Source organism: Typopeltis vanoorti, unplaced genomic scaffold (assembly GCF_054136105.1).
Source record: "Typopeltis vanoorti isolate ZY-2024b unplaced genomic scaffold, IOZ_Tvanoo_1.0 HiC_scaffold_24, whole genome shotgun sequence".
In the NCBI taxonomy this organism is placed as follows: domain Eukaryota; kingdom Metazoa; phylum Arthropoda; class Arachnida; order Uropygi; family Thelyphonidae; genus Typopeltis; species Typopeltis vanoorti.
In genome coordinates this window covers 4,505,468-4,522,180 of record NW_028328064.1, presented here as the reverse complement: position 1 = coordinate 4,522,180, position 16,713 = coordinate 4,505,468, and the positions used below count along the sequence as shown (strand labels likewise).

The 16,713-nt window shown below is 35.4% G+C and overlaps 1 protein-coding gene across 2 annotated transcripts in view; it reads right to left on the bottom strand.

The window, feature by feature from the left end:
• The window catches only part of LOC150092192 (disintegrin and metalloproteinase domain-containing protein 11-like), a 1,236,934-nt gene that overhangs the window by 1,056,228 nt on the left and 163,993 nt on the right, over positions 1-16,713 (bottom strand). The window contains exon 3 of one of the 2 annotated variants that reach the window (XM_090415260.1): positions 7,523-7,671. In XM_090415260.1, the coding sequence (XP_090271386.1) occupies positions 7,523-7,671 (149 nt within the window). Of the gene's footprint in view, positions 1-7,522; positions 7,698-16,713 lie in introns of both variants that reach the window. The other variant, XM_090415259.1, reaches the window with a different exon arrangement.

Genomic DNA, 16,713 nt, shown 5'->3' with positions numbered 1-16,713 from the left:
TGGCAGTTCTTCAAGTGTTAAAGGAGTTGACTGGTGATAACTTTCTCCATTACTTTAGATTAAACGTCTACCATTTTGTCACCTTTTTTTGGGAACTAGCTGTATATAGGCTTGCTTCCATGCTGTAGGGTGGATGCCAGCAGAGTACAATTTAGAATATAAATGATCAAGAACATGTGTTACTTCAGGAGCACATCTCTAGAGCACAATAGGTGGGAACCCTCAGGACTGGCTGCACTTTCTGTATCGAAGTTTATCAAGATTCTTCTGATGTATTTCTGGCAGAAGATCACAGGAGGCATGAGATGCAATTCTCTAGGCAAAGAAGGAAGCAATTTCCTATGTCATCTACAGACCAGTTTTAAGAGAAGAATGAAACTAAGATGTCAGTCTTGTCTTTAGATGATGAAAAATGCTACTGTTAGGATAAGAAAGAAGAGATAGCACGGACAAAGGCCCAACAACTTCAGCGAGGGACCAGAAGAGTGACTGCAAGTGGCACTAGTAGCAAGTTTTCAACATTTATCACTGATGAAGTTAGACTTTGCCCTTTTAATGATGCTTTTTTACAAGTGCTGCAGGTGACTGTGTAGGCTGTGAAGGAAGCTGGCATTTTGGTCTCAAGCCACATAACAGGATGTTTGCTTTTCATGAACCATCCTGGCACACTTCTTGGGAACCATGGTTTAGATATAGGATGGAAAACTTAAATGTGAGGAATGAAAGCTTCCATTCCAACATGGATTACTTCTGTGACAAGAATAATGCCAGAGTACATAAGTTTGTAAATGGTTGAAGGAAGGATGATCCTTCAAAGATGAGACCCAGATGAGATTGTGATCTGAATTACTATAAGGAGTAGTCACCTGAATGGTGTGCATGGAAGGAGAACTAGCTAAGAAAAGAAACACTGTTGGGTGAGCAAAGAGAATTGTCAGGAATTCTAGTAGGGAGATGAATGATCTGTTTTAAATCATTGCTTACAGCAAAATTTCTGCCTCTCTTCCAGCTTAGTAAGTGATATTCATAGAAGGGGAACCAATTAAGATTGTGGATATTGAAATCACCAAGAAAGAGGACTTCACTGTTTGGAAATTTGGACTGAAATCAAGCTTCACAGATATCAAGCCAAAGAGGTCAGAATGATTTTCAGAATTGGGTAGAGGGGGTGAATATGAATGAAACAAGTGGCAAAGAAATCTTAAGTGACAGGAGATTAAAAAAGATAAGACTCTTAAGCAACAGAAACACAAAAAAGTGATATTCTAGATTAGACATCCTTTGGCAAAGAATATCTGATTTCATAAAGCATGAGCACCAAAGGATTAGACATCCTTTGGCAAAGAATATCTGATTTCATAAAGCAAGAGCACCTCCCTTAGGGCAGAAGGAATCATAAAAGGTGTGTAATTCATATAGTTAAAATCAGCTGTGGTTGAAATGCAAAAATTTGGGATTCAGTCAGAAATAGAATATGTTTAAATAAATCAATAACTTAAATAACATTACTGATGACGCCGTAGTGCAATCGGAAGAACAACGGAACATTGCACCTTTCCTGGAAAAGCCTGGGTTTGATTCTCATCCTGACGAGTGGAATCTTTATATGAGCTTTTTCAACTGAAGGTGAATTAGCTGATCTCATATGGAGGTAGCAGGACTTGTTTTCCCTGGAAATTGGGGTGTTTACATTCTGTGTATGGGCAAATCAGCCAAGAGAACAGATGCAATTTACAGACAAAGAAATACTGTGTTGGTAGTGGTAATGATGGGCAGTAGATGCCGTTGATAGTAGTGATGTTGTTGTGGTATTTCACTAAATGATGAAAGTCATCTGCCACCTAGAAGACATTTACTCCAACTAGAAAGGAGTCCTTTTTGTAGTCGGAATAACTGAGCCTGTTTAGTATAAATAGGTCACACCATGAGAAGGTGGGGTTAACTTGACTGGGAGAGGCTGTATATTGAGAATCACCAGCATGCAGTGACCCAAAGTGTGGCATATGAACTGTTGGATGATATTATCTATTAATGAATCTGAAGACAGATAAGAATCAAATATATGATTCTTTTATATATACAGGTATCCCTCGATTAATGTGGTTAATTAATCCTTTGATGTTACCGCATATATCAAAATCGCCTTAATCAAATCTAATCATCAATGGTAAAAATTACAATTCGCCCATGATCGATTACTGTATTAATAATTCGTTTTATATGGTACTCTTTTAGGAAAGATAAAAATGAATGCAAAGTAAATATTTAATAAATACTTGTACCTACATTAGTTACTGCAATTTTTTTATCAAAAGAAGTTATCAAGAGTCATTTGAACAGTTTTAGTTTTTTTCTTATCGGCATAAATTCTACAATAACAAGAAAAATGACTCTCGAGATCTCGGCAAACAAGCAATAAAACAAAGAAAAAACACTACAAATATAATACATGATGGTACAAATTAAGCGGAAATTGAATCCAACATTATTTCATAGCCGAATATAGAAAGTTCAAGAGTTTCGTGCCGAATATATAGAAATTAAAAGTTTTGGTGAATGCAAGCATAAGCAACCTTATGGGCAACTTGTAGTAAAGGTGGAGTAAACTCCAGATTACTTTCCTTAGTATTTTCCATAATGTAAAGCACATCTCCTAGAGGACATATATGATAAATAAGCCTTTGGCTCTCTATATATCAGTAATACATGATGGTTTATTTATTTTCAATTAATCTAGAAATTATTGAACAAAGAATTAAAAAAAAAAAAAAAAACTAAACCATACTATACTAACATCGGAGGTCGCGGTATCTCTCAGATACAATTTACAGTTAAATATCACAAACCTTTACATAACATGTGTTAAACCAAACTGACAGCAAAAAACAGTGCGAAATATCACTCGTAACATATGAATGCACAGCAACTCATGACCTCCAAACTATACACGGAATTGTGTAAGAATATTTACATTACACATTTTGTATGTATCTATCAGATCAGCTGCGAGCTCCGCAGGGTTAAAGGCACGTTAATCAAAACTCTTGCCGCAATTAATTTCGCCGCATTAATTAAGGGATACCTGTATGTGTGTATATTATATATATATTTTGTAACCATCAGGATTAAGCCCATATTTACTTTTCTCTTTGATACTCTGTACAGAGACAGCAAGCAATCATACTACTCATGAATGTTGTAATTGTAAAAGGATGATGCCAACAAATATATTAAGGTCCTTGCTAAGCAGTTTCTTTATGGCTGCCTTTTCAGCATAAGAGGGTTTGCTGCTAGATTTTGCTACTTTTGTGGTTGACTTCTTCACATCCTGATAAGTGCTCTGCCTGTTTTTTTTTTTTTTTTTTCAGATCTCCTCCTTGTCATCATTCCGCTTTTGGAATGCTCAGGAGTAGATTAGGTGATATCTCTCAGAAATAGAGCATTTCAGTATTTTGCACTTACAATCTTTGTTCTCATAATCTTTACTGTCAAGTTGAGCACAGATCAGAGCACAACAGGTAGGTTGAGAATGTCCATATTTCTGGGATATAAAGCAGTGCAAAGTGTTCAGGATACAGAGCCTAACTGGGCAGTTGAGATATCCTGCTTTCATGGATGTTGGTAGTTTATGTGTATGAACATAGAATTATATTGCTGGTAGGTGACCATACCTATGTATGAATATTCCACCCAACATATTAACACGTTTGCTGCCATGCTACTTCAGCGTAGTCTATTCTCCTGAGCATTTCCCTTTTGGAATGCTCAGGAGTAGATTAGGTGATATCTCTCAGAAATAGAGCATTTCAGTATTTTGTGCTTACAATCTTCGTTCTCATAATCTTTACTGTCAAGTTGAGCACAGATCAGAGGTACAACAGGCAGGTTGAGAATGTCCATATTTCTGGGATATAAAGCAGTGCAAAGTGTTCAGGATGTGGAGCCTAACTGGGCGGTTGAGATATCCTGCTTTCATGGATGTTGGTAGTTTATGTGTATGAACATAGAATTATATTGCTGGTAGGTGACCATACCTATGTATGAATATTCCACCCAACATATTAACACGTTCGCTGCCACGCTACTTCAGCATAGTCTGTTCCCGTACGCCGAGAAATTTCACTTCTTCAAGGTCAGTACGGTAATCTCGTTGCCGGCGGTAAGCATCATATGAGTTCGTAGTTGGCTTGTGCAGAGCATATACCATCTATGAGAATACACAGTTTTGATTAGAGCTCCACAAGCCAAACATTTTTACTTCTTGAAGGTCAGTACAATAATCTTGTTGCCAGCGGTAAGCGTCATACGAGTATACTCATAGCTGGCTTGTGTAGCTGGTTTACCAACTATGAGTATACTCGTAATTGGCAGCGAGCGTGTTAATTCTCCATGTGAATTTGTGCACATATTTATGTGCACAAATTGGAACATTGTGTTAGAAATAAGCAGTCCATGTCCTTAGCAGAAATCCAACAGGTATTTACCATTATTATTAGCTTTGCTCTTTATTCCAAATTTTCCCAAAATATTTTTCTATGTCTGACAATCATTTCCTACTCTGCTATTTAGATCCCCAACAAGGACCAACTTTCCATTTTTCATTATGTCAGTTGCTTTCTCTAAAAGGCTCAAAAAATTCCTCCACTTCTACCTTAGTAGAACCTTCTGTCGGGCCATAGGCACAATTAAATCTCATTGTCCAGTTCCCCATTCTCATATTTCCCCACATCACTCTACTTGAGACTGCCTGCCATTCAAGAAGATTAGCCCCGTATTTAGTGTTGAATACAATGGCTACTCCTTCTTTTTCTTGATTATCATTGCCTGAATATAACATTTTGTATTTATTGCTCAGAAAATCTCACCAGCTTTTGTCTTTTTTGTTTCAGTCACCCCTATTATGTCGATCTGCTACTTATCCAATTCCTCAGCTAGCTCCATTTCTTTGCCATTCAGGCTCCTTATGTTGATAGTACTGATCTAATAAATGGTAACTGTATGTGAGTGATAGGGTTGGATTCATCTTCTTGTCGAGGTTGTTGGCGTGGTCTCAAACGTTTAGAGATGTTATGAGATGAATATCCATTATTTAAGAAGGTGTTTTTCAGGAAGTTAAGTTCTGAAGGTCTTCTTCTGTGGAAGTAAGACATCTTGCACGATAGGCAAGGGTGGAGATGATGTCAAGTTTTTGAGGAGGGAAGTGATGAGAAGAGGCATGCAAATATCTATCAGTGTGGGTGGTTTTTCGAAAAATTGAAAATTTAAGAGCCATGTAATCTACTGATCTTTAGATCCAAGAAGGGGAGCACACCATTAATCTCTAGTTCTGATGTGAATTTGATGTTCTGATGTTGATTATTTAAATGGTTAAATTTTGTAGTTCCTCTAAACCATGTTCCCAGATAAGGAAGACATTATCTATGTAACATAACCACAGTTTAGGTTTTAAAGTAGCTATAGAAATAGCTCTCTCTTCAAAATCTTGTAAAAAGATGTTAGCTAAGACTGGGGATAGAGGGCTGCCCATAGCTAACCCGCTTGTTTGTTTATATATTTTATCTTCCTTACAGAAATAGCCGAAATTAATGCAGTGTGTTAGTAGAGCAAATATTTTCTTAGAAACCTTGTCCTTAAGAAGAGTCAGAACTTCATCTGTAGGTACATTCGTAAAAAGAGACACGATGCCAAAACTCACCATTCTGTCAGAGTCTTTGAGATTTAAATTTTTATTTTTAAGATGAAATCTTCAGAGTTTTTGATGAAGGAGGAGGAAATGCCAACTAGAAACAACCTCGACAAGAAGATGAATCCAACCCTATCACTCACATACAGTTACCATTTATTAGGTCTCTTACCCCCAAACTATCTAGGATTATGAAGAAATTCAACAAAAGACCGACTATACAACTCTGCCAAAACTTCGTTCTTTTCTGAGTCGACCTAAACCAAAACACAACCAACTGCATTTTCCTGGTGTTTATAAAGTTATGTGCGACTGTGCTCGACCTTATTTTGGCCAGACAGATAAATCTATTTCACTACATCTTGAAGAACATAGACGTGACATCTCCTACAGTAGAACACGAGCGAGCGCCCTTTCCAGTCATGTTCTTTTCTCTGCCAACTCTAACCTCGAAGAACGTCAACACCAAGTTGATTGGGACCACACAACCAATTTATATATATGCAAGGATGAATTTGAAAGATGAATTATAGAATCCAAAGCAATAGTTCTGGACCCTTCACACATGAACAACAATCTAAGCTACAATTTGCCTGATTCCCATAGTGCAATAATCCGGTACTGGCGCTCTAAAATTAGCTGTCGCACACATTCAACTCATGCTAACAATAGCATGCAGTCATCTATGCAAATATGACTGTTACTATTCTTCTTCTTTTTATTAAGCTGGAAATACTCACCTGAAGAAGTCGGGACACCGATAAAACTAGTTGTGATTTATTAAAGATTTTTGTGTTACACTTTCTCGGGTTCTAGTCAGTTAAATATTAATTTTATAAATATATATGTATATATATATATATATTCTCTTGTTGGAACTATACCAGAGCAGATTAATGAAGCAAAGGAGCTTGGGGGGAACTGTTAATACAAATATGAAGTGCAGAGGGACATAGTGCAAAGCTCAGTAAGAAATCCAGAGGATTGCTGCAATGCAAAGAAGGAAGATGACCAGCAGAGATAAGAGAGTAGATTTCCATCATATAATTCCCTTGATTGGAACAGCATTTGGATTACTGTGCTCAAAACTAGTCATAGGAGATGAAATAACTTTGGAGAAGGTACAGAGGTGGATAACAAAAAATTTAAAACTGCAAAATAATGGTTATGAGGACAAACTGAGAACATATAATCTGGAAAGTTTAGTGGACAGATAAGGAACAGGTGACATGAATGAGGCATTTAAGCTGTTGACAGGTGTTTATCAAATGAACACAGTAAAGCAAGTGGAAGGAACAAGGAGTTGAGAAGTACTGAAAAAAAGTGATAAGTGTAAGACGTAACTTTTTTTTTCTACATGGAGTGTAGTACAATAGACTTCATGATGTCTATAGGGGAACTCCCACGATGAGTCTTAGGATTCTATAGAAGTCCTAAGGTACGTATAGGTGGAGAGATCAATTCTAAGTTTGTATGGATGAGCCACCTCTTCTTTTTGCCTTCTTAGATGAGATTTATATCTTGAAATTACATTATTTAACAGAAGGTTATATTCAATTTATGGCATTTATTATTGTAACAACATACTAAAAACTTGACTTTCCAGTTTAATACTAGTCCTATCTGGAGCAGCATCAATCTTTATTTCCACTTTACCTCTTTATAGGTCATAATATCAAATTCTAAGTCTTTTAAATTAGACTGTCAACATCAGAAATTTCACAAAACAATTTAATGACCAAAAAAAAAGTCAAATTGTTTTGGATAGAGCTGATGATAAACTATTTGAGTCAGAGTATTCAATATGAAACTATTATTCATAAGAAAATTTCTACTTACTCTATTAGCACTAGCATCACGGGTTGAAATACCCAATTTCTGGTGCTGCCGGACCTGAACTGGATAAATAACCTCAAAGAACCGGCTGGGGATATTGGCAATCAGTCGCTCATTCTCTGGATACTGTCGCTTGAGGCGTTCTGCCTCCGCTGGTGTGGCATGGAGTGTCAGGCCAGCAAGTCACAAGGAGAAAATGGATACAAGATAGATGTTATAACTCCCCTTGATGGTAAATAACTTAATTTACAAAAATGATTTTCTAAATTTTCTTCACACCCAATATAGACATTACTCATTGTAAAGTAAAGTAGAACTTCACTATAAAATATACAGAAATATTTTTGCTTGATTAAATTTGGTGTATTTTTACATAATTCGCTGTAAACATTTAACCGGAAATGATCCTTAAGCATACAGTAACAACAAGCTATTTGACTTTCGAGTTGTCTACCATTATATAGGTTAATGTTAGAATTCTTCAAATAACTTTGTCATTATCATACAGTAATTAATCTTATAATACACTGTACCTGCAAAGAACCTAAATTGAATTAATAAAATATAGGATTGATTTGAAGTGATATATATATGCTGCTGGAAATTCTTCCTTCTAAGTGAATGACAGAAACAATTAACCTTGCGATGTCCAGAAGGCAATTTCAAAAATTTAATATAATTTAGATAAATATATGTTTAATATCCATCTATCTACACACACACACACACACACACACACACACACACACACACACACACACATCACACTTTAATTAACGTATGTCATTCTAATTATGAAAGAATTTTAGCACAAAACTTAAAATTTTTTAATTTAAATAAATTAGATTTTAAATATAAACTGAAAGAACAAATTTATATATTTAAATATTTAAGAAGCATTTATATTTGAAGTTTGCAAAGCTGTGCATGAAATTACAATCGATCAAGTTTGGTAATTAAAAATTATTACAATACACACCCCATGGAGTCAAAAAAAAAACTAGGGAAAGGTTCTCTCTGACGCCAATGGCATATACCTTTCACATATCACATCATTTATCACTTATATACAGTTTAAATAGTAATGGACAAAGCACTGAAACCTGTATTATCACACATGTTGCTTTATTTTCCTTTCACATACTGCTCTTTCTTACACAACTCTTTGATACCTTTCTGTCAGCTGGTCCTCTATCCAATCTATTAATCTACTATCAATCCACTCATCTACTAAAATTCAGAAGATACATTGTGAAAATTGTGAGGACAACACAACAAATTCTGGGAATGATATGGAGGACACCGACTTGTAAAAGTAAGGAGATTCTTGTTCCAATGCTGGAGAGGCTGGTGAGAACCAAGATCCAGAATTGGGTTAACAACAATGCTATTATCTTTGATGGACAGCATGAATTTGCTAAAGGGAGGCCATGTTTTAGTAATCTACTTAATTATTACAATAAGGTGACTGATTCATTGGACAGAGGAGAGGGATACACAGTAATATACTTAGATTTTGCAAAGGCTTTTGATAGATTACCGCATGATAAGCTGATAGTCAAACTAGAGCGGATGGGGTTGGATATTATATTAGTCCATTGGAATGGAGACTGGCTATCTGATAGGTATCAGCAGGTTGTGTATGGGGTAGCAATATCCAGGAAAAGGAAAGTCACTACTGGTGTGTGCCTCAGATGTCTGTTTTAGGGCCATTGCTGTTTAACCTGTATGATAATGATATTGACAAGGATTTGGATGGGGATATTTGAGTGTGTTTAAGGCAGAGAATTTGAGTGTGTTTAAGGCACAGTATGATGAGTTGTTTGCAGATGATGCAAAGTACGAACTACGAAGAGTAGAGAAGATACTGTGGCGTTACAAGAATAGACTGAGTGAATGGGCTCAGGAGTGGAGATGCAGTTCAATACTGCAAAATGTAAGGTGTTAAATTTTGGGAAAGAAAGATGGGATGTAGAGTTTACACTTTGTGGGGATATATTGTTGGAGGTGGAGGAAATAAGAGATCTTGGGATGATGGTGGATGAGGATCTATAAGTTAGAGAACACACTGCCAACATTGTGAGGATAATACAACAAATTCTAAAGATGATGCCGAGGATACTGAAATGTAGAAGTAAAGAGATTCTTGTTCCATTGTATATGGCCTTGATTAGGCCACACATGGACTACTGTGCATGGATTGGGTCATCTGGTTTTCAAAAGGATGAAGAGATGTTGGAAAGGGTCCAGAGCAATCAACTAAGGTAGTTTCTGATCTCTGGAATGTTGAATATGAGGAAAGGTTGAGAAGGTGCAATTTAAAGAGTCTAGTGGGTAGGAGGAAGAGTGGGTAATATGATAGACATACAAGTTGATAAGGGGCTGTTATACGATCAGTGTTGAAGAGGTTTTTCATAAAATGGTGGGAGATCGGGGGAAAACAAGTGGTCATCCCTGGAAGCTGTATGAATAGGATGTGAACAAGGGAGTGAGAAGCAGGTTTTTTTGCATACAGAGTTGAGAATGATTGGAATGTCTTGCCTAAAAGTGTCATGTCCACATAGAATTTGAGTGTGTTTAAGGCACAGTATGATGAGTTGTGTGCATGAAGAAAGTACCACCTAGATGAGTCTCTGACTCCATGGAGTCTTAGGGTAATAATAATATCCATCTGTTGCAGTTTAAATATCAATTAGCTCTGGAACTAATGCCTTAACAAAATTCAGAAATACTGGAATTATGTGCATTACCATTACTCTATAAAATGTAGACATGTACTAGTATATGATTAAATTTTAACAAACTCATGTCAGTCTTCAAAAAGAGTAATGTTTTTTTATTCAGTAAACCCTGTATCATATTTCCAACCAACCTTAATCAAATCTTAATCGCTACTTCAAAATGAACTGATCTTCAATTCAATCTCTCCAGTTTTGGACCACTTTTTTTTTGGCAAGGGAACTATCTCATATCACCTTCCTTCATCTCCATTGGTACTCTTCTAAGAGCAAGACTTTACATAATGAAGCCAATGGTACTAATAATTGACTAATATGCTTCCTCAAACATGTGGCAAATTTTCATCCAATCCCACAACCTTACTGACATCCAGATTATTCCATATTCTAATTGAAAAGTCCATTTGACTATCTAGAAAAAAGTACATGGACACTTTTCTTTTACAACTTCTATCTAATGGCTTCTTTACTCCCATTATTTATATTTATATTTCAAACCTTAGATGAGAAATGCAGTTCTTGCTCTTGACCACTAACTCCAATGATTGTTTATTGCTTTCTCTGCAACATCTTCATCCATAGTATTTCCAAATGTTATCTTCTAAAATTATCACAATCTTTCATCTTACTTTTTCACATATATCACCCTATATCTAGGATCTCCATATGCTTATTCTTCTCTCAAGTAAAGGAGGAATACTTTCTTACTTTATCCTATTAGAGGCAAAACTAATACTTCCTTCACAATCACATTCTCTAATGCTATTATCAAGTAAAGAGTCCTTGACCTACTTGTTCCCTCCTTACATGCTGCCTGAGATAATTATCTCCCTGAATTCTCCAGACATACACTCTAATCTATCAGATGATACTTCTGTCTTTCCTGCGATATCGTTACAGCTGAATCCCCTATAACACTTTCCCTTCTTTAAAAAAAAAACGAAAAAACTATTCAACACCATAGCTCTCAACTATCAATATATTCAATAAATTTCAAATTTCTATATTTTAAGATTTTATTATTTGTTTTTGAATCTATTCTTCACAGTGTAACACCAGATTTATTTTACACTCTATAACTCCTAAAACCCCTTACAGCTTTTGCCTATCACCTATGCAAAATTTCTTACATCTTTCTGAGTAACTCCTCTCACCAAATTGTATCAATCATATCACTTCACTCATTGATCTGCTAAACTCTGAATAGCACATTCCATTCCACAGTTCTGAGTTGTGCAACATTCAGTACCATTCACAAACCTTGAACTATATATAATTAATATAGTCACTTGTCCCTGGGGTCTCTCTCTCTAATGTTTATTTACTACCAAAAGATCCAGGTGACTGGATACACAGAGATGAATCCAGATGCAGCCATCTTTACCTTATATAATGGCGCTATCTCCTCCTTATGTCTACTACTTTTCAGTGTCCATTGTATTATCAAAGCCATTTTTTTAGTGAATTTTATGATTTACTGTGAAGTGAAGCTTCGTATCCATTGGAATCCTTGCCACCACCACTTCCTAAAGAAGTTTCATCAACAAGTACTTAAAGTACTTGTTGATACTGTTCCTGTTTTCTAAACTCTTCTTGAACAACCATATCTAGAACACCATTAATGCCTTTACACCTTCCTTAATATACATTGATATTCCACCAAGCCCTGTAGATACTTAAAATTTAAAACGATTCACATTTATGAATTTCCAGTCTCTCCTCCATCATATTCAACTATTCGTGTTCTTAATTATAATTTACACATATATCACAGTGACAGTGAAAGTTATGAACAAACAGGAAGATCAGTCAAAAAACATATTTCTGAACATCGCAATCTGGCTCATCAAACCTCATAAATTAGGTCTGGCACAACACGAAATTGAGAACACCAGTCACAGGATCCAATGGGATATTATCAAAATTTTACATAGATCTATGTATAAATATGAGCATTTGTTCAAAGAAAGTGCTGAAGTCCTACTTCATTAACCAAATCTTAATCATAATGATTGTCTCTCTCTCTATCCCTAAAGTTTTGGAAACTTATCTTCAACTGTAATAAATAGTTGTTTTTTTATTTTATTTTGTTTCTTTTATAATTTTTTTATTTTTTAATAATTTATTTGATTTGATATTCTTTTTAGAAATCTTTATGGATACATTTTTCTTCCTGCTCAATAGTGTTTTTAATCTAATCAACATGAGACTGTATGTAGAGGGATTCTAAAGCACTCTACTGTTTCTGTTATTCAAATACACTCACCACTTTACTGTATACATGTGATTTTATAATTATGGAAGCTTCAGAGGTCACATTATATAAGAAAATATTTCCTTTCTCAAACATAAAATATACTGAAAAATAAACACTGAACAGTTTATATTTATTATATGCTCAAATAATACCACTCACGTGGTATCTTCAGCATTAAAATCAGTACTTCTATACTCCCCCTTTCTTTTACTAGTGATGCTACTGGAGAATTATCTACATTTCTGCTTGGCTGTATCAATATCCTTTCATATGCTTATATGTTTTTCCTCACCATACTCATTACTTTCCTAGCTTGCAGTAAAGGAGAGGTAAAAAAAAGTGAAGGATACATCATGCAGCCTATAAATAGCTTCATCTACCTTTGAATTCCCTTTGTAACTCCTGCTTAATGTTATGAGTCATCAATTTCATTCACACTCCTATTTGCCAACCACTACTCATTTCAAAACCATATGATCTGGGGATAATGACTGATAGAAACCTGAAATTCAGGAAACATACTGAAAAGGTGGTGAAGGTAACCCAGAGGATTGCTGCAATACTGAGAAGGACACTCACCTGCAGAGATAAAAAGAGTTGTCATTCCATTGCATAAAGCATTGATCAGACAAAACTTGGGCTATTGTTATCAAATTTGGTCCCCAGGATTTTATTATTATTACTATGGGTGACTCCAGGGAGTCCTTAGACTCATTGAGGGAGGTCGTAAACATCATGTCCATACAACTATTCGCTGTCATAGCACACACACAACAGACTCTGGCAACTTATTCCACTCATTTACTACTCTAAAAGTAAAGAACCCAGCTCTAACACCCTTGCTAACCACACTCTTGCCCATAGATGTCCCCTCGTTCTCCCACCACCAGTCCTGATCTCAAAAATATCCTCTGAATTAATCCTATAGAAACCCTTTAGCAATTTTAATGTCTCAATCATATCTCCCCTTTTCCACCTATCAACTAATTTCTGCAACCCACAAATCTTCAAACTGTTCTCATAAGGTTCATTCCATAGACCTGCTATCATCTTGGTCACTTGCCTCTGGATCCTCTCCGCCTCCTCCCCATCAAGAAGAAACTTAGGTGACCAAATCTAGGCACAGTAGTCGAGATGAGGTCTTATCAAGGCTCAGTACAAAGGTACAATAACTTGCTTGTCTCTGCTTGTCAAAGTATTTTTCATAAAGTGGTGAGAGTGCAAACTGTCAACGAGTTCAAGGAATGGTATGATAGACTTTGTGTTTTCTAGGAAAGACCTCCCACGATGAGTCTTTTGACCCCATGGAGGCCTGAATAATAATTACAATAATAATAATTTGAAGGGGATAAATTAACTGTGGAAAGGATCAGAAGCAGATAACAAAGATGGTTTCAGGACTGTACAATATTAGTTATGAGGATCGGCTGAAGGAATGTGAACTGCAGAGTTTGGTAGATAGAAGAAGGAGAGGTGATATGATTGAGACTTTAAAACTGTTGAGAGGTAGTTACAAGGTTGACACTGGGGGAGTTCTGTCGCTTCGTGGAATAGGGTGGAAGGTGCGAGGACAAGGGGCCATCCCCTGGAAGTTATGAAAGGAAGCTGTGAGCAAGAAGGTGAGGAGTGGTTTCTTTGCATGGAGGGTGGTTGAACCGTGGAAAGTATTGCCTGATAGAGTGGTGAGAGCACAAACAATCAACAAGTTCAAGAAATGGTATGATAGACTTTGTGTTTTCTAGGAAAGATCTCCCATGACGAGTCTTTTGACTCCATGGAGGACTGAATAATAATTACAATAATAATAATAATAATAATATGAAGGAAATTTTTAGAGTAGAAGGAGACAAGGGTAAAACATAATTACAAGAGTGATTACATATTACAAGAGTAATACCGCTTCAGGAGGGTGTGAGGAGCAAGTTCTTTACATAGTTGGTAAGTGGAATGCACTCCCAAAAATATGGTGAGTGCAGAAACTGTGAATGGGTTTAATGCACAGTTTTATATATATATATATTATATATATAGTGGTGTGGCTCTATCATGAGTCTACCACAAGGTCTAATGTTAATGATAATAAATAAACTTCGAGTTAAAGCTTAAAAAAGAAAACGGAAGGAAGCTCCAATTCTGTAGACTCATTAAGTTATAAATGTTGAGAACAAACAGCTGCTTGCATTCCACTAAAATAAGCTATTTAATGTAGGAATTTGATTAAATACATCATAAGTGATCAAGCTGGATTTTCATCTAAATAACTTGCTATGCATATGTTAAAGATACCAAGCAATTTTAAACCTGGTTTTACTATCTTTAACATAACTATACCCAAGTTAAAAATACTTTCTACATTGCTATGCATATGTTTTTGTATTAATTTCAGAAATTATATTTTTTCTGAGTCACAATGATTTTTGAGAAATCCCATGAAAAATAAGTTCTGATGACTTCATTCTAATATTTTACTTGTCTTTCACACAAATATAACAAAATGTCTCTGAACTAGATACATAAGACTTTTTATGGTAAAATGTCTAACTGAAAATCAAATATAAAATAAATTCACTAGAAACTGATTTGAGAATCAATATTAAAGATAACAGAGAATCTGTTCCAATGCAATAATGAATTAAATATTTTTCTCAATTCTTTTGCCAAGAATGGTCACCCTGAATGCTGTATGTTCTGACTAGTTTTGAATTTTTCAATGTATCATCACTGATTGTATATGATTTTCTCTCTGAAACATGTGACATATTACTGCTGACATTGTGTCAGTCCTCTTATGCTTGTATGTTTAAATCAATATTAACAGCACAACAAGTGACTCACAAATTATGTAAATATCAGGTTAAACTTATATAGGTGACTAATGTAAAATGCTGAAAGTTTATTTTTTCTTTTTCACTTGGTTAGAGTATAATAAATTTAGTTTAATCCTTTATCCAAGTGTGAGCAAACAAATTTTGCATTTTGCACCTGAAAGTATCTTCAGGACTGGGATAAGGTGGTACAACACCAGGGCACTCCTTGCAAAGGTGGAGCATGCTACCAACACTCCTATCTTAGTATCTCCCATAATGCAAAACACATCTCCTTACGGATATGTCTAATGTTATGCATTAAGGGAAGGGCCACAACCCAGACTAGTTTCGACCTTTATTGAGGTCTCTTCAGTGGGAGCCAGGCCCAAGTGGAGATACCATGCAGAAGCATTAGCAGGTCATCTGTACCTACAGGAGTTGCCAAATGGTGTGCCAACCTTTTTTAATAAATTACTCTGGATTTAGAGAAAGATGTTGAAAGTTTATTTTTCACTTGGTTAGAGTATAATAAATTTAGTTTAATCCTTTATCCAAGTGTGAGCAAACAAAGTTTGCACCTGAAAGTATCTTCAGGACTGGGGTAAGGTGGTACAACACCAGGGCACTCCTTGCAAAGGTGGAGCAAGATACCAACACCCCTATCTCAGTATCTCCCATAATGCAAAACACATCTCCATGCAAAACACATCCCCAGTCCTGAAGATACTTTCAGGCACAAACTTTGTTTGCTCACACTTGGGTAAAGGATTAAACTAAATTTATTAGTGACTAATGTAAGTTTAACCTATGTTGATCTTTCATTATTTTAAAAACTGAATATCCTACTAAGAGACCTAGGAAAATATAAAAAATATCCTTTTATATATTTTGAGCTTTGTAATCCTCAAAATCTACATTTTTCTTCAAGATAGTAGCAGCCCATACTTGTTATTAGTCTGATTTTTTTCTCTCTCTCCTACACTTTTTTTCAGCATATCAGTAATGTTTTTTTACAATAGAAATGCCAAATATGCATATTGTATACTCTATATGATGTTTAATTATATCTTTATAAATCATTTTAGAAAATACTAGTTCTGGTGGCTTGTTCACTCTTCATTTAATTTTATATTGACCACATCACTGTTATCAAGAGTGCTTCTCATCTTCCACAGTTTTCAGTTTTATCATTGCAACATTTGTCTATTTTAGCCTATCCTTGGGTTTTTACTATACAAATAAAGAATCTTCTTATACTAAGCTGCTAAATCAGCATAAGAAGTTGTTGTTTTTTTGTTGTAAAATACCAACAAATATTTTATCATACAAATTTGTACAGTAAAATATAGTTGTTTCAAAGACCAGTAAACTAACCAATTTCATTCTGTTGAA